The 17,885-nt window shown below is 59.4% G+C and overlaps 2 protein-coding genes across 3 annotated transcripts; both read left to right on the top strand.

The window, feature by feature from the left end:
• Window positions 1–3,993: 3,993 nt before the first annotated feature.
• On the top strand, window positions 3,994–8,278 carry ZBTB45 (zinc finger and BTB domain containing 45; the record flags this gene model as incomplete). Of its 2 annotated transcripts, none has more annotated exons than XM_082863090.1 (3): window positions 3,994–4,059; window positions 6,113–7,397; window positions 8,022–8,278. In XM_082863090.1, exons 2-3 carry the CDS (start codon window positions 6,113–6,115, stop codon window positions 8,276–8,278), a joined length of 1,542 nt encoding a protein of 513 aa, XP_082719216.1. In that variant the 5' UTR covers window positions 3,994–4,059. The 2 variants fall into 2 exon arrangements, with proteins under 2 accessions (XP_082719216.1, XP_082719217.1); XM_082863091.1 differs by lacking the exon at window positions 3,994–4,059 and adding an exon at window positions 4,758–4,781.
• Window positions 8,279–10,106: 1,828 nt separating this feature from the next.
• On the top strand, window positions 10,107–17,583 carry SLC27A5 (solute carrier family 27 member 5). The gene is made up of 10 exons (XM_082863088.1): window positions 10,107–10,887; window positions 11,279–11,488; window positions 11,889–12,047; window positions 13,928–14,052; window positions 14,962–15,156; window positions 15,240–15,330; window positions 16,354–16,552; window positions 16,756–16,853; window positions 17,004–17,134; window positions 17,218–17,583. The coding sequence occupies exons 1-10, from the start codon at window positions 10,200–10,202 to the stop codon at window positions 17,392–17,394; spliced, it is 2,073 nt and encodes a 690-aa protein (XP_082719214.1). The 5' UTR covers window positions 10,107–10,199; the 3' UTR covers window positions 17,395–17,583.
• The last annotated feature ends 302 nt before the right edge of the window (window positions 17,584–17,885 follow it).

The following is a 17,885-nucleotide window of genomic DNA, read 5'->3' as shown; positions in this document are numbered from 1 at the left end:
ATGCAGGGGACACGGGTTTGAGCCCTGCTCCGGGAAGATCCCACATGCCACGGAGCAACTAAGCCCATGCGCCACAACTACTGAGCCTGCGAGCCACAACTACTGAGCCTGTGTGCCACAGCTACTGAAGCCCGCGCACCTAGAGCCTGTGCACAACAAAGAGAAGCCACCGCAATGAGAAGCCCGCAGACTGCAACAAAGAGCAGCCCCTTCTCGAGGCAACTAGAGAAAAGCCCGCGCACAGCAACGAAGACCCAACACAGCCAAAAAATAAGTAATTTTTTTTAAAAAGTAGTTTAAGAAAAAAAAAAAAAGAAGTAGGAAAGGCTGTACTGGGCCCCTGTGCCAGGGTGCCAGGAACTCCCAGCCCCAGGGCACCGAGGAGCAATGATGGATGGGAGGGGAAGGGATTAGAACATTGATTAAAACAAACATTTTAATCTGGCCTCAGGGGATGCATTAAACCGGGATGGAACAAGAGGCCATAAGGACAGAATTGCCTAGGTGTGCCACCTCCAGGGGCTTTCCCCTTCACCTACAAGCTTTACTTAAAAAAAAAAAAAAGGTTTTTACTTGAAAAAAATATTTTTAGTGTACTAAAAACAGGAGGAAAAAAAAGGACAAAACAAGAATATTTGCTAATTTGAGAGTGTGAGTGCTCCGGTGTGTGCTCTACTGTTTTCTGTTTCTTGGGGGGTTTTTTTGGTTTGGTTTTGTTTTTGAATTTCTGAATTTTATTTTATTTATTTTTTAGACAACAGGTTCTTATTAGTTATCTGTTTTATACATATTAGTGTATATATGTCAATCCCAATCTCCCAGTTCATCCCACCACCCCCCCCCCCGCCACTTTCCCCCCTTGGTGTCCATACGTTTGTTCTCTACATCTGTGTCTCTATTTCTGCCCTGCAAACCGGTTCATCTGTACCACTTTTCTAGGTTCCACATATTTGGGTTTTTTAACTTTTGAAAATTAATCCAAGGGCCCGGTACTTGACCTAGGTGCAGGGACCCTGGAGAAGCGACATCAGTAGTTGTGCAGTTAAGATTGTTATTTCAGTTTAGGTCTCCTCCTCCCCACAGTTTCCTCAGGCCACAGGGCTAGTAGGAGGTTCGTTGTCTTTCAAATATAAAAGCAAATTGAAGTAGCAATTATTCCCCCCCCCCCCCCCCCCCGCCACCTCTACCCCCTCAGTGACAGTCCTTGATGTCTGTCTGGATGTTTCTTTCCTTCTAGGGCCTTTCTGGTGTATTAGGGATCCTGCCACTGCCCCTCCCCCAGCCCAAAGGGCTCTCCATTTCCTCTCAGCACGTCTGGAGGGCTAAACCCTCCACTGCTGGTACCTGCCTTGCCAGGGACCTCCCTCGGTCTCCACCCTGTTTCCTGGGGATGTCCTTGGTGTCTAACCCCGGGCTGGCCGAGGGAAGCTCCTGGCAGACTGAGGTGTGTGCCTGAGTCTTGGGCCCTGCATCCCACACCTGGCACAGTCCAGACCCACTAGGATAGGGCTGGGCTTGGAGACCTGAACACTGGGCTTCCCCCGTGGACAGTGGCTGGCACGGCAGGAGGTTGGAGAGAGGCTGGGGACCCTGGTTGAGCTGGGAGGAGGGGCTGAGCCTCCTGACTGCTGACATAAACTGTAGGGGCTTCCCTGGCTGTACTGTGGTGAGGATTCCATGCTCTCAGTTGCGGGGGGTGGGGCACGTGTTTGATCCCAGGTCGGGGAACTGGGATCCCTCAAGCTGTGCAGTGCGGCCAAAAAATAAGCAAATAAATAAAACGAAAACTCTGTGTGTGTGTGTGTTGGGTGGCTGGGGGTGGGGGCCTGCCTCCCCGCTCAGGAGGCCCAGTCATGTGGGAGCTCAATTTCCTCTGCTCCTTTCATGTGTCTGTGATTGCCCTGAGCTCTCGGCTTCTTCCCTTCAGTGTGGCCTTCTCATCCCCACCGCCTCCAAGACTCTCAGACCTGGTCGGGAGCTTGCCATATTGGCAGGCCACATGGGCCCACCCCTGGCATCTTAAACCTGCGTCCTCAGCCACACTATTTATTCTTCGAGATGCTCCCACAATCACAGGCCAAGGTCTTTGGAGAGAAAAGCAAAATAGACATTTTCTGGGCCTCCCTGGTGGTGCAGTAGTTGGGAGTCCGCCTGCCGATGCAGGGGGTGCGGTTTCGTGCCCCGGTCTGGGAGGGTCCCGCGTGCCACGGAGCGGCTGGGCCCGTGAGCTGTGGCCGCTGAGCCTGCGCATCCGGAGCCTGTGCTCCGCGACGGGAGAGGCCGCGACAGTGAGAGGCCCGCGTACCGCAAAAAAAAAAAAAAAAAAAGACATTTTCTGAAGGCTTGTATCGCTGGAGGCCACTGCTCCCATCTCCTTTGCAGCCTGAGGGGGGTCGGGGCTTGGGTGTTTCCTCTTGTCTCTCACACTCCTTCAGGGCCAGGTCCTCCATCGCACCCTCATATGCTGAGAACGTTTCTGAAGCTGCCCGTGTCCTCTCCTTCCTACCCTGACTCTGCCCGCACCTGGCCTCCCCTGCTGAGGTCTGAGCCGCCACTGCTGCCTTCGGGACCTCTTATGTGTGCTGCCCCACTAGGTCCACTGTCCTCCCGTTTGGGTCGTAGTGGCAATAGTTGTCTGTCAAGGTGAAGGACACAGATGAACCCCTAGCCTCACAGGTCGAGGTGGGCACAGCAAGGGGCCTGTGAAGCCAGAGAGGAATGAACAGTGATAGGAACTGGGTAGAGGAGGTTCGATGGAAGAAGACCCAGTGAGCCGGGCAGGCCATCGTGAAGGACTTAGATTCTGAACAGCGACAATGAGGACAATGAGGCCACGGGACTGGGATTTAATGTTCCTCGGGGCATGGGCCATGGAATGCTTCCCACCTGGCACATCCCCTCCCTTCCCTGCCTGGAACATGTCTACAACACATCTAGAACACGTCTACAACACAGCTGCTCGCTCAGCAGCTGCCTGAGGCAGGAGGCTGGCATGCTGACCTTGTCCTCATACTGGCAGCAGAGAAGTCAGCCCCTCCACTCTGGACTCCACACCTGCTGCAGAAAGCATGGGGTCCACTGAGGTCTAGGCACCGCTCCCCCCCGACTCCCCGCCTTCCTTCAGCCCCCATGAGTAGGGAACAAGGCCCAGCCAGCCCACAACTGCAGCCTCACCATCTAGTGGGCCTGGTTCACGGATGTCCTGGACAACCAGCCCCACCTCAAGGCCCTTGCGGATCACGGCTGTTCCTCTGCCCAGACAGCTCTTCCCACAGATTCTGTCCCCTAAAGTGTCTTCTGGGCTTTGAAGTCTGGCTGTTCACCACCCTCCCGGCAGACGTAGGACCCAGCTCACACACACACACACACACACACACACACACACACACACACACACACACCCCACTCCCCTTCTTTTCTCAGCTTCGGCCCAGAGTGTGGCATGCAGCGGGCACTAAGTGAACACTACTCGCCCTGGGGCAGGTGGGCCTGGTGTAGGGGCATCGAGTCTGGCTGCCTCCATTTTCTACCTGGGATCCAGGCTCAGGGCCGGCCCGAGTTGGCGTCCGCTCCCACATCCCACTTGCAGCCCCCAGGCCCCACTCGGGCTGGAGTCCCGCACCAGGGGCGAGCCCTTCTGCTGCTCCATCCATATGGGTGGAAGGCTGGGGTGCAGAGGGGTTTAAACCTGCCGGGACCCGCCGGGGTCTTCGGAGCCGACCGCCCTCCCACCCTCTTTCCCTCTCACCTTCTTCCGCCCCGCAGCACAGGCGAGTGGGTGCGGCCCACAGATTGACGGCACAGGTTCCGCCCCCGCCCCGTCTCTAGGGCGACACTGCCTGGTTGTCCCAGCCCCTGTGACTTTGGTCGGAAGTGCGACCTTGCAGCGGCGACTAGTCTCCATGGAGACACCGGAAACTTGCTCTGACCTAGCAGTTCGCCGCGCCGCTGCAGCGGCGGACTTTGGTTCCGCCGGCGTTGCGGCCCGGAAGTGCGGCCTTGAAAGTGGTGAGCTGGAGGCGGCCACCGCCCGGCCTGGTGCCTGAGGAGGAGCCGGAGGTGGGGTCAGGCGGGCATCCCCCCTGCCGCAGGGCCGGCGGGGAGGCCGGGGCGTGCCAGGGGAGGGGCGCCCGCGCTAGGCTTGGAGCGCGCGCCGCAGACGTGAGGGGGCGCTGCAGGACGGGGGCACTTCGCGGGCAAGAGCGCGGAGGCGGGAAACCTAGTCGGCTAGGGCTGGGGCGGGCGCAGCCGGGGCAGATCAGAGAAGGGGGTGCTGGACTCAGGGTGAGGCGCGGGCAATGGCGCAGAGAACGGGAGAGGGTGCTCGGAGCAAAGTGCATGGCGTGGGCAAAAGCGTGGTGGCGAGGACGCCTGGGTGCAGCGTCTCAAGGTGGGCCTTTGTTCCGAGGCGCCCAGAGGCTCTGCTGCACCTGCACTATAGTTGGAGCCTGCTGGGGAGCACGGCGGGGGTGGATAGGAAGAGGAAGGGTTCAGTCCCTACGGATTGAGGCGCAGGTTTCTGCCCCCGTTGCTCGGGCACGGATTTGAAATCCTTTAGGTGCTGGGTGAAAAAAGACGGTGAAGGGTGCTTGTGGCAGAGGTAACGGTACGTGCGGAGTTGGCCTGTTTGAGGAATTGACTGGAGAGCTCTGAGCTAAGGAGGGTCCCGAACTGTTAGGTCTGAACAGGCTCCCTCTGGCTGTCGCGTCGGGAATAGACCGGGAGGTGGGGGGACGCGAGGAGGTTACTGGGGCAGTGGAGGTGTGCAGAGTGGTCTGAGGGGTCAGATATGGATCGTGAATGGCCCCAGCAAAGGAAAGGCTGTTTGGGCTTAAGGCGCCCGAGGGGGTGAGTCTGAGACCGAAGTAGACCCCGAGGAGTTAAGAGAGGCCTCACCTGAGCCAGGCTGGTGCAGAGTGGGTGGGTCTCAGGGTGTGTCTTTTGTCCTGACTGATGCTTCTCCCCTAGACTGGAGGTGTGTGTGGCCTGGGTGTGGGGTGAGCCAGGTATCTAAGATAGAGGGGAAACTGAGGCCAAGCAAGCATGTTGCCTGTTTGTTGGTGAAGTAGCTGAGCTTCTCAGATTCCCATTGTTCCCAGGGGGGTGGTACCCCTTTCCCTTTCCAGTGCCTGAGGCTGGGCAGTGCTGGGATTTCGAGGCCACAGTTTAACAAGAAGTGTCCATATTGCTCAGCCATGCTGATCTTGAGGCCTCTGCCGCTCCACCTGCACCCAACCAATCACACACCCCTGCACAGTCCACAAGCCCCCTCTCTATGCCTCACCCACACCCTGCGCCCCACAGGCCCAATCAAGATTCCAGGAAGCATGAGGCTGCAGGAGGCGTCTCCCGCTCGCTGTGCTGGAGCGGGCCAGAGACCATGTATTTTCCTCCCGCAGGGCACCTGCTAGGCTAATGCCCAATCTAGTCTCAACTGTGTGACTATGCACACCCCGAATCGCTTAGCCCCGGAGGCAGTTCATGCCAGCCACTCCCCTGCGAAGACTTCCATATACACTAGTTAAAGTAGCCAGGTTCTGAGGCAGCAGACCTCGGTCTGCACAGGGCCTTGGATGTTCCAAGGTTGCGGGCTGTATCAAGGGAGATCAAAAAGAAGCCACTCATGGTGGGAATCGCAGCCAGCAGGGTGGGAAGTGGGTGAGACGTGGAAGCCTGTTCTAGATAGGGGTCCCCGCCCTCTCCTCCACAGGGTGTCCTGTCAGAGGAGGATGTGGGGAAGGCTATGGATACCAGAGTTCCGGGAAGGGTGGGTGGGGCAAAATAGGGGAAGCGAGCCCTGGAGCTCCCCACGCTGGCAGTAAGCAAGACCGGAGGGCAGCAAACCTTTGGTATCCCCAGCCCTCTCACAGCGGTGTGCTGGGGCCTTCAGAGGTAGAGGAGGCTGCAGAAGTCCTGGGGCGGGGGCAGGGAGTCCTGCTGTGTTGGGAACCAGGACTTCGAGGGGCCAGGGGCATTGGAGAAGTTTGGGGTTCCTGAAGCCTGGGGGTGTGGTTCACCCTTGGGCCCTGTCCCGCTGAAGGGATGGGAACGCTGGGGCAGAGGGGGGTCCCTGGCTGACTTCCTCTTGCCCACACCCGCTGGTCCGGTGCAGATGGCGGCAGCGGAGGCGGTGCACCACATTCACCTGCAGAACTTCTCCCGATCCCTGCTTGAGACCCTCAACGGGCAGCGGCTGGGTGGGCACTTCTGTGACGTGACTGTGCGCATCCGCGAGGCTTCACTACGTGCACACCGCTGCGTGTTGGCCGCCGGCTCGCCCTTCTTCCAGGACAAATTGCTGCTCGGCCACTCTGAGATCCGCGTGCCGCCTGTGGTGCCCGCGCAGACGGTGCGCCAGCTCGTCGAGTTCCTCTACAGCGGCTCGCTCGTGGTGGCGCAGGGTGAAGCGCTGCAGGTGCTCACGGCCGCGTCGGTGCTGCGCATCCAGACGGTCATAGACGAATGCACGCAAATCATAGCCCGCGCCCGCGCCCCTGCCCCGGGCCCCCCCGCGCCCGCGCCCCTGCCCACGCCCGTGCCCCCGCCGCTCGCGCCCGCGCAGCTGCGCCACCGCCTGCGCCACTTGCTGGCCGCGCGACCCCCGGGCCACCCCGGTGCCGCGCACACACGCAAGCAGCGCCAGCCCGCGCGCCTGCAGCTGCCCGCGCCCCCCGCGCCTGCCAAGGCGGAGGGATCGGATGCCGACCCTGCCCTGACCGCTGCGCCAGACGACGGCGCGGACGACGACGACGACGAGACCGATGAGGAGACCGACGGCGAGGATGGCGAAGGCGGCGGCCCGGGTGAGGGCCAGGCGCCCCCTTCTTTCCCCGACTGCGCCGCCGGCTTCCTACCCGCGGCCGCGGACGGCGCGCGCGAGGAGCCGCCTGCGCCCGCCGGCCTCTCCGATTACGGCGGCGCCGGGCGGGACTTCCTCCGGGGGACTTCGGCTGCCGAGGACGTGTTCCCCGACAGCTACGTCTCCGCTTGGCAAGACGGAGATCAAACCGCCCCTGAAGGCTGTCCCGCCGAGACCCCTGCCCCGCCCGACTGTGTCCTATCCGGACCCCGCCCACCTGGCGTGAAGAACCCCGGGCCGCCCGTCGCGCTTTTCCCCTTTCATCTGGGCGCTCCCGGGCCGCCAGCGCAACCCCCTGCCGCGCCCTCGGGGCCGGCCCCTGCGCCCCCACCCGCCTTCTACCCAGCGCTCCAGCCGGACGCAGCTCCCAGCGCGCCTCTAGGGGAGGCCCCGGCCCCACCGGCCGCTCCCAGCGCAGCCCCGTCGACCACCCCTGCGCGCGCCCCGGGTGCTGAGCCGCCCGCCTATGAGTGCAGTCACTGCCACAAGACGTTCAGCTCCCGGAAGAACTACACCAAGCACATGTTCATCCACTCGGGTGAGCCGGGCTGGGTCTCTGAGCCCCTTGATCGTTGGAGATAGGCTTTTTGTTAATACTTGATGACCCTAGGGGTCAAACACAGCCTGTCTCCCCCTGTCTGATTCAGGGGGAGGGGGGCAGCCTACTCTGTCACCCCTGGAACATGATAGCAGCCAGAAGGGAGGGGGTAGGTATGCCGGGGTCTTTCCCAGTGTAAGGGTGCTGGGCCTTGCTAGACTGTCCCCAGAATGGTGGCCAGCGACCAGACAGTCCAGAACGCTCTGTGAGCGTGGCAGGGATGGGGGAGGGGTAGCCCGCGGCCCTGTGCCAGGCACGGTGCGGTTTGGGGGCGGGAAGGTCCCTGGAGGTGGGGGTAGACCTGAGTGGTCAGCCTCGGTGGGCAACGATGTCCCAAACCTGCGGGGTTCCCCGCTGGGAGGCTACCTGTTGGAGTTGTGGGTCACAGACAGGCAGTGACATCCCGGTATGACCCTAAGGGTCGGGGAGAGGGGCGTCGCTGCCGGGCGGGGGGATTCCGGATGGATGGCTGGTCCGGTTGGGGAGGGGAGTCCCTGCCGGCAAAGGCGCCCCGGGGCCCTTCCCCACCTGACCTGAGTTTGCTGCCCGCCCTGTCGCCCGCAGGGGAGAAGCCCCACCAGTGCGCCGTGTGCTGGCGATCCTTCTCGCTGCGCGACTACCTGCTCAAGCACATGGTCACGCACACGGGCGTGCGCGCCTTCCAGTGCGCCGTCTGCGCCAAGCGCTTCACGCAGAAGAGCTCGCTCAACGTGCACATGCGCACCCACCGGCCGGAGCGCGCGCCGTGCCCCGCCTGCGGCAAGGTCTTCTCGCACCGCGCGCTGCTGGAGCGCCACCTGGCCGCGCACCCTGCGCCCTGATCCGGGCATGGGGCCTGGCCACGCCCACCGAGGGATCGGTCAAGCCCCACCCGCTGTCATGCCTGCCGCGGCCACTTGACCACGTTCCCGCCACCAGCCCACGCTTTCTCCTGAGATCAGGCCCTTCTCCTGCTTCCACCCTTCTCTCCAGCCCAGCCCGCCTTATTCCTCTCCTCCTACGTACTCGGCCCTCCGGGTGGGGGCTGGCTGGGGATGGTCAGGGACCCGACCACCTCTGAGAACTGGATCATCTCCAACCTGAACTAGGGCTCAACCATGGTGCAGGGCCCAGGATTCATGGCTCCGACTCTGGTTCACGCCTCTCCCCTCCCGTGAGTGGGGTGGGGTCTGCTCCCCTGCCCCTGTGTCAAGCCGGGAAATGTCCCCAGCTCCCCGACCCGAGCTAATCCTCCCTCATCTGGCGCCTGGGGCGTCTCAGGTGGGCCCATCATGGACGGAGGCCTGGTCTTGGGACCCCTGCTCTGTAATAAAGGACTGTGGGCCGTGGGGCCGAAAGCTGGAAGCATGTGCTCCCTGACCCGTGTGTTCCTCTTCCTCACAGACCGACTGTGGGTGTTGGGCCTCAGTGCCCCTGTCCCTGGCAGCATCCCTGCTGCTCCCTGGGCTCCTTTGGGCTGCGAGCGGATGATCCACTTTGCCATCTCGTGTCTCTGTTCTCTGGGTGGGAGTGGGGTGCACGTATGACTGGCGCTTGACTCTCCCAGAGCCCTCGGTCCTGTGGGGAGGGGTACAGGCGGGTCTCGGAGAGGGAGGCCACGTGTGGGAAATTCGCAGCCACAATCCCAGCTGCTGCCGCCCAAGATAAAGATTTCGAGGCCCCTCCCCCCATATCTTCCAGACAGAATCTCTAGCCTTCAGACTTCTCCTCCGGTTGAGCACCGCACTTTTGGGGGTCCAGGGGGCCTTTGGGGCCAGGCTGCCACTAGGGGGTCCGAGCCCCAGGATAGCTGTCCTGGCCGGCAAGGCCGGAAGTGCCAGGCAGGGCTGGGGTGGGGGCAGGGCAGAAAGCGGCAGCCGGGACCCTTGGGCTGCCCACTGGGCTGCGGAAGATGGCCAACCAGTGTCAGTTCGAGGCTACTGTCCGCGTGCCCCATCACACTGTCGGCACGTGGCCTGGGCACCCCGGTCCAAAGTATCTGGAGCCGGTGAGGGGGGTGCGGCCTGTAGGGCGCTCCAGTAACCCAGCTTGCTGTGATCCTAGGCCAATGGCAACGCTTCTCTGCGCTACCCCCTGTGACTGCCTCCCGGAGGAGGGGGGCTAAGGCTTTCCTGGTCCAACCGTGCATAGACTGCCAGACCCACATTCCAGGCAGAGTTCAGCCTCCTGAACCCTGAGCATGGTCCCCACTGATGACAGGGGTAAGGCAGAGAGTCAGAGTGGACCACATGGGTTGGGGGTCAGAGCTGGGTTTGAATTCGGGCACTGCAGGTGTCCGAGGGCTTACTGAGCACCTGCTGTGTACCTGGCAGGAGGCTGGGGGCTCATTCCAGCCAGGCCCCATCTCCCGGAAGATTCAGATTAAGTAGTTGCCACAGGAGAACTTCCTGGTGAGGTTTGCAGATGGGAAGGCAGTGCTTACAACCAGAGCTGCCCTGCTATCCTGCTGAATTTGCATTTGGCATGGCTGGAAGTTCAGTTTCCTGAGAGAGGGATTTCTGCCTATTTCCCAAGTGCCTGGGGCACAGCGTGGGGGACAGAGGCAGAGGGGCTGGAGCCACGCGGAAGACCAGGCAGAGTGAAACAAACAGTTGGGGTTAAGAAGGGCTGGAGGCAGAGTCCTGGAACCACCGCCATGGCCAGCAGCCTCTGGGTCACCGCCAGGGGGTGGGGCTGACGGGTTATCAGCCCGGGCAAGAGGTGGGCATTCCTGGATGTGTCCCTGAGGCAGGAGCAGGTACGATGGGCATCTGGGGACGACTGGCCTTCTTGCTGTTGCTGCTGTTGCTGCTGCGAGGCCTGGGGCAGTCCTCGTGGCCTGCAGCAGTGGCCCTGGCTCTGCGCTGGCTCCTGGGAGACTCTGCCTGCTGTGGGCTGCTGGTCCTGGCTGTGCTGGCGTGGCCCTGGCTCGGGCCCTGGATGCCCCACTGGCTGAGCCTGGCGGCCGCGGCCCTCACACTGGCTCTGCTGCCCACGCAGCCGCCCCCAGGGCTGCGCTGGCTGCCTGCAGACCTGGCCTACATCTTCAAGGTTCTCCGCCTGGGCCTGAACATCCAGGCGCGCTTGAGCCGGCAGCCACCTGACACCTTCGTAGATTCCTTCGAGCGGCGGGTGCGAGCGCAGCCAGGGAGAGCGATCCTGGTGTGGACGGGGCCGGGGAGCCGCTCGGTCACCTTCGGGGAGCTGGACGCCAGGGCCTGCCGGGCGGCGTGGGTCATGAAGGCCGAGCTGGGCGACGCCACGGGACCCCGCGCTCAGGAGCCCACCGCCCTCCTCGTGCTGCCCTCGCAGACCATTCCTGCCCTGGGCCTGTGGCTCGGGCTGGCCAAGCTGGGCTGTCCGGTGGCCTGGATTAATCCACACGGCCGGGGGGCGCCCCTGGTGCACTCGGTGCTGAGCTCTGGGGCTCGGGTGCTGGTGGTGGACCCAGGTGAGGACCTCAGAGACCAGCGGAGGTCGGATGTGGTGGGGACAGGGGCAGGAGACAGACGTGGAGGATTGCTGTTCAGAGGGTCCTGGTGGGGGCTGGGCAAGAGCTCCACGCCCCTCACCCACCCCCAGGCAATTAGGGCCAAAACTTAGTTGCTGGGAAGTAATTCTGAGGGCACCAGGGCTTTGCTTTGTGTTTTCTTCAACATGGCTATTTCAACTTTTTTTGCCCCCCAGTACTAATTACGGGGTTCTTTACAGATAAGGCAGATGCTCTTCTCTGCTGGCTGCTTCCTCCATGGCTGGCAGTGGGCTCCTCTCCCACATCTTGGGTCCCCCCCCACCTCAAAGGTGGGCCTCCTCTAAATTCCTCCTCTGACCCATTCCCACAGACCTCCGCGAGAACCTGGAGGAGGTCCTTCCCAAGCTGCAGGCAGAGAACATCCGCTGCTTCTACCTCAGCCACTCCTCCCCCACGCCGGGGGTGAGGGCTCTGGGGGCTGCCCTTGATGCTGCACCCTCAGACCCCGTGCCCGCTGACCTTCGAGCTGAGATCAAGCTGAGAAGCCCAGCCCTGTTCATCTACACCTCGGGGACCACCGGTGAGGGCGCCCAGCAGTCCTAGCCCAACCTCTGAACCCTTCTGCTGACATGACTCCAAGCCTGACCTGTGCCTCAAACTTGACCTCTGAAACCCACCCTGCCCTTTGATTTTGACACCTGGCCGAACTCTGACCCCCAGTGTTATTTGAATGGTCAGTGCCAGAATCCTGCCTCTGCCCAGTAAAGAGCCACTGAAACCCTGAACTTTGGAATTCAGCCTCTGAACTCCAGTCCAACGTGTCCTCCCTAAACCTGCCCACAGGTCCCATACTTGACCACCTTTCGAGAGCCTCAAACCCCTGACTGTGCAGACCTGATCCTGGAGACCCACTCCTGCGTGCGGGTCCCTCTAGTGCTGTCCGTGCACCACCCCACTCTTCCCATTGCTTCTTCCCCCAGGGCTCCCGAAGCCAGCCATCCTCACGTACGAGCGGGCGCTGCAGATAAGCGGGATGCTGACCCTGTGTGGGGTCACAGCTGATGACGTGGTCTACACGGTCTTGCCTCTGTACCACACGATGGGGCTGGTCCTTGGGGTCCTTAGCTGCCTGGAGCTTGGTAAGCCCTTCGCTGAGGACCACCCCCCCAATCCACAGGACTGCCAGACTTGATGTCAAGGCCCCATAGGTTACCCAGCACCCCAGGTTCTTACCTTCGACAAGGGACAGTGAGCCCCAGGGCTACCTGGACAGAGGGCTGGACACCCAGACAGTCCTTAATGGCTGTGCTGTAGTCGGGAGGTGAAAGAGCTGATGTGAGTGTTGGTCACTCATATCTATCACCGTCACAGGCGGAGCCAGTGAGGGAACACTCACCAAACATTCCATCCGGTTGTCGTCTCCCTAGACACCTGACCATGAATTCTGTCAACAGACTGAGCTGGTCTGTTTTTTTTTTGTTGTTGTTGTTGTTTTTTCCCTGAAATTTTAACATGGAAAATTTTGAAATATAAAAATTTCTAAAATTCTCTACATGTATCGTCAAGTACTCACCACCCAGCTTCAGCCACCATCAGCATTCTGCTCTTCTGTGTTTCGTTTATCGCCTCCCCCTTATTCCCACTTGTCTTTTTACTCATATTTTATTTAAAAAAAATTTAAAATCATGGACAATTTCAAACATACACTAAAGCAGAGCAGTCAGTTTGATGATGCTTCCCATATCCTCACCCAGCCTCAACAATTGTTAACATGTTGCCAATTTTATTTCATATGTACTCCCTTCCTTCTTTCTGGATTATTTTGGAGCAAATCCTAGACACTATCTTTTTGTTGGTAAATATTGCAGTATGTATCTCTAACAGGTAAGGCCTTAAAAAACTGTAACCAGAGTGATCATCACTCCTGAAAAAATTAACAGTAACTCTTTGATATTATCTGATGTGCACTTCATGTTAAAAATCTCCCCAACTGTCTTACTGCCTTTTTGCAGTTAAACTGTTCTCATTGTACTTGCTTGCTTGGTCTCTGCTCCTCTCCCTCCCACACTTCCTGGTAGACTAGATGTTCCCTCTAGAGATGTTTTCAGATTCAGTCCAATTATTCTTGTCAAGAACCTTGGTGGGGTGCAAAGTGCCTCCTAATTTGTCACGTTGGAGGCTGCTCAAAACTGGGATCCTACCTTAGGCTAAGAAGAATTGGGAAGCTTTCATTGGAAAAATCCTTATCAACCTCCCCCCTGGCTTTAGCAGCTCTTGAAGACCTTTCCAGAATCCAGGCATTTCACTAAGGGTTGCTAACAAAGCTATCGGTTTCAAGGACCCAGCATCCATTTTCACAGAGAGGGCATTCTATTTCACCTCTGTCAAGATACAGCCTCGAAGAAGACACATGCTTGCTACCTCACCAAGCACACGAGCCATCGTCCCTTTGGGTGCAGGGATGATATTTAGCTTTCGGGGTTTTGTTGAGGATTAGGGTTGAGGTAAGGAGAGTGCCATCCACAGAGCCAGCTGCAGAGGAGGGGATCAGAAAAGGAGGGAGCAATTTCCTGGAGTGCATGTAGTGGCCCCTAAGATGTATTAATCCATGTGTCCATCCTTCAGAACATCCATATATCCATCCACCAACCCACCCACCCATCACCCATCCACCCTTCCACCCACCTTTCCATCCACCTACCCATTCGTCCATCTATCCCTTTGCCGAGCTAGACATTCCTAAGACAGTTATCACAATCAAGAGTGATTCCTACCCACAGCCCTTATTCGGCAGTGCTCACTTTGTACCAGGCACCGAGCTTTCCACACATACTGGAGACGGGATTCAAACTCAGGCTAGGCTGTGCTCTTCTCATGGGAATAGTTTTGGCTGGGCCAGCAACACAGAGATGAGCCTGATGTCATCTTGGGTTTCAGGGGCCACAGCCAGGTGATCAAAGCAGCTTCTCACAGTGGTTTGGAAGCATGACCTGAATCCCTTTCCTCTCCTCCCTCCAAGGAGTGACCTGTGTCCTGGCTCCCAAGTTCTCTGCCTCCTGCTTCTGGGACGACTGTCGGCAGCACGGCGTGACTGTGATCCAGTATGTGGGCGAGGTCCTGCGGTACCTGTGCAACACTCCCCAGGTGAGGTGCTAAGATTAGGGCTCCAAGGTGAACACCCCAGGAATCACCCCAGGTAAAGATCTCAGGTAGATTCAGTCCAGGACTCAAGCAAGGTCCCTCAGGTATCAATAAAACACCCCAGACAAGAGGCACGGACAGTGAGTCCCACACAAGGTTTCCAATCATGGCTGCTCTGATGAACAGCGGTGCTATCTCGGGCAGGTGACTTCACGTCTCTCAGCCTCAGTGTCCTCTTTGGGAAATCAGGAATAATACCTCAAGGGGGTATTGTGAGAATTAAACACATAAAGTGCCTAGAACAGGGTGTGGCTCGGGATAAACTCACTAGATGCGAGCTGGCCTCATGCTGTGTATCAATGATGTATGGACCCTGGGTAACTGTCTCTAAGCAAGATCTCCAGGTATCCTTCCAAATATAGTCTCTAGGTCACCCCTCAGGGAAAGGTTCCTGGTAACTACCCCCAAGTAAGGCTCCCAGATAACTCCCCAAGATAAAGCTTCAAGTCACTCCCCCAGGTTACCTTCAGGTAAAGGCCCCCAAGTAACCCCTCCTGGTAAGGCCTCCAGCTAACCCCGCCCCCCCCAGGTAAAAGCTTCAGGTAACTACCCCTATATAAGACCCCAGATGCTTCCCCTAGGTAAGACCCCAGATGAGGCCTCCCATCGCCCCTAGATATCTCTCCAGGTAAGGTTCCCAGGTAACATCTGCAGGTAACCCCTGCAAGTAACTCTCCAGGTACAGACTCCAGGTAACTGCTCAAGTAAGAACTCAGGTAGATCACCTAGGTAAAGACCCCCCATCACCTCCCAGGTAGCTGCTCAGGTCAGGACCCAAGATAGCCCTCCCGGGTAAGGGTTCCTGGGCACACCCGAGGGCACCTCCTCACCCTTCTTGGGATGTCCCTGCAGCGGCCAGAGGACCGAACACATAAAGTCCGCCTGGCGATTGGCAGTGGACTCCGGGCAGAAGTGTGGGAGACCTTCCAGCAGCGCTTTGGCCCCATTCGGATCTGGGAAGTCTACGGCTCCACGGAAGGCAACGGTGGCTTTGTCAACTATCCAGGGCGCTGTGGGGCCCAGGGCAAGACGAGCTGCTTCCTTCGAGTGAGTGTGTTGGGCGTAACAGTGGCCCTGATTGAGGCTGAGCCCACAGGACCTCTGCTGACACCTCCCCACCCTCCACTCAGATGCTGTCCCCCTTCGAGCTTGTACAGTACAACATGGAGACAGAGGAGCCTGTGAGGGACAACTGGGGCCTCTGCATCCCTGCGAGGCCAGGTATGGGGGCTGGGGGACCTTCCCTGGGTGTGGGGAGGGTGGAGACCCTAGGTCTCCTCCGTGGCTGGAACAAGCCACCCAAAGCCTTGAGGTTGATGTCCAGTGGTGGTGTCTGCAGTCCTCACCTGGACCCCGAGTCCCAGGCCTGTCTGACAGCGGTCCGGGGCCCTCTCCCTCTCAGCTTGTCAGCTCTGCCCAGCTCTTCTGCCTCAACCTCTTGTCCATTTGAGTTGTTCTCTTGAGCTTTCTGTGGAAGTCACATCCTCCCAGGCATCAGTCTCTTGTCCTGAACCTTCTCCTAGGATCTTCTCTCCGGGGGCATTGCAAGGTCCTGGCGGAATCTCTCTCTTCCCACCACCATTTGCCTCTCTCCCTCGTCCATCCTTGTTAGCCTTTCCCTATTTCTTTTCTTTTCTTTTTTTTTTTTTAAACACTTAGATAACATTTACTATGTGGCAGGTATTGTGCTATACATACAATTATTGAATATCTACCCCCAGCATATTGTCTGGCCCACGGCCAGCGGTCAGTTTGTTGAGCGAATGAACCCAGCCCCTATGTGCACACGTGCAAAGTTGCTGACTACCCCCTGGAACAGCCCATCACACTGACAGATAACTGGTGATTGGAAGGATCTTCTTTATATTGACCCCAGCTGCCTCCCTGCAATTTCCACCCTCTGATTCTATTTCTGCCCCTGTGGGGCCACACAGTACGAGCCTTAACTGTCCTTCCGCAAGCTCGACTTCGCAGCATCTGAAGACTCATCCGTCCCCCTAGCTTCTCCCTTCCCGACACTCCCTGCAGAGACTCCTCCGGGCTCCTTTCCGCGGCGGTGGTCCCCCTATTTCTAATGGACCCCCTGACGCCACCTTCCCTCTCCTTCTGCCTCTCATTTTCTGTCTCTGGATCTGTTTCTGGGTCTCTCTCTGTCTCTTCTCTGGCAGAGTCCCGGCCGCGGCCTGGTGGGCTCCTGATGTCCTCGTCCACGGCTAATGCTGGACTCCCACTCCTACCCCCCAGGGGAGGCAGGGCTCCTGCTGACCCAGGTGCTGCGTCACCAACCTTTCCTGGGCTACCGTGGGCCCCGGGAGCACACAGAAAGGAAGTTGGTGAAGAACGTGCGGCGCCCGAACGACCTTTACTACAACACCGGGGACGTGCTGGCCCTGGACGACGAAGGCTTCCTCTACTTCCGCGACCGCCTCGGGGACACCTTCCGGTCCCGCGGGGTTTCTCAGGGCGGGGCTTGTGGATTCTGGAGGGGGCGGAGCTTCGTGGACAGGAGGCGGAGCCTCTCCTTTCCAGGGGCGGGACTTCTGAATTCCAGAGGGGATGGGGCCTAGTCGCCAGGAGGCGGGGCTTGGTCAGGGGCGGGGCCTCCTTTCCTGGGCCCTGGTCCCAGCACCCCCTCCAACCCCGCAGGTGGAAGGGTGAGAACGTGTCCACGCGGGAAGTGGAGGGCGTGCTGTCACTCGTGGACTTCCTGCAGGAGGTGAACGTCTACGGTGTGCCTGTGCCAGGTGCGGAGGGTTCACCTCATTCTAACCCCCCAACTGCTTTGTGGGTGGTGCCGGAGCTTTGTTACAGGTGGGGGGCTGCTGGGACCCAGGGGAGAGAGCCAGTCGCGGGCACTGTGAGGTGGGTCCGCCGAGGATGCATGTGCTCCACAGGATGTGAGGGCAAGGTGGGCATGGCTGCCGTGCAGCTGGCCCCCGGCCAGGCGTTTGATGGGCAGAGGCTGTACCAGCACGTGCGCACTTGGCTCCCCGCCTACGCTGCCCCTCATTTCATTCGTATTCAGGTGAGCTCACCGTGGCTGGAGTAGGTGGGTGGGAGGTCTCGGCGGGACAGTCACAGTCGGGGTTACAGTCCCTGCCCCTGCAGGACGCCTTGGAGATCACAAGCACGTTCAAACTGGTGAAGTCGCGGTTGGTGCGCGAGGGCTTCAACGTGGGCATTGTTGCTGACCCCCTGTACCTGCTGGACAACCAGGCCCGAGCCTTCCGGCCCCTGACTCCAGACATATACCGGGCAGTATGTGAGGGAGCCTGGAGACTCTAACCATCGGGTCAGCCCACAGGACATCCGAAGGCACTAGGCCCAACGCTGATCACCACCCCCTCTTGTATTGTCACCCACACCCCAGACCTGCACGGCGTCGTCAGGAATCCCAGCCTCTCCTTATCCCCAGCTGCACAGTGTGGGATGACCCTGGCCCCGCAGCAGAGCGAGAATAAACTTGGATGTGTACACAGATGTCTGTGTGGATGGGGAAACAAGCAAGGAGTGCAGGGGCCGGTGCCCTCACTTGCCTCAGGGTCCCCCCCTCCCACTTGAGGAGTGGTCAAGGCCAGGGGTGTGGGAGGAGCCCGCAGCCCCACAGCCACCCCAGGTGGAGAGACAATTCTATCTGTGGGTCATTTGTGGCCTCTGATGCAGCTGAGGCTTGGCTAGGCCAGTGGATGTGGGCGTGGTCTGGAGGATGTGGGGAGAAGTGCCATGATGGGCAGTCTCACAAAGGCCAGAGGGCATTGGACTGAGGCAAGAAGGGT

The sequence above is a fragment of the Leucopleurus acutus genome, assembly GCF_964270905.1.
Source record: "Leucopleurus acutus genome assembly, chromosome: 20".
Classification (NCBI taxonomy): domain Eukaryota; kingdom Metazoa; phylum Chordata; class Mammalia; order Artiodactyla; family Delphinidae; genus Leucopleurus; species Leucopleurus acutus.
Note: the sequence above shows the minus strand (reverse complement) of the source record. Positions and strands in the feature narration are given on the sequence as shown.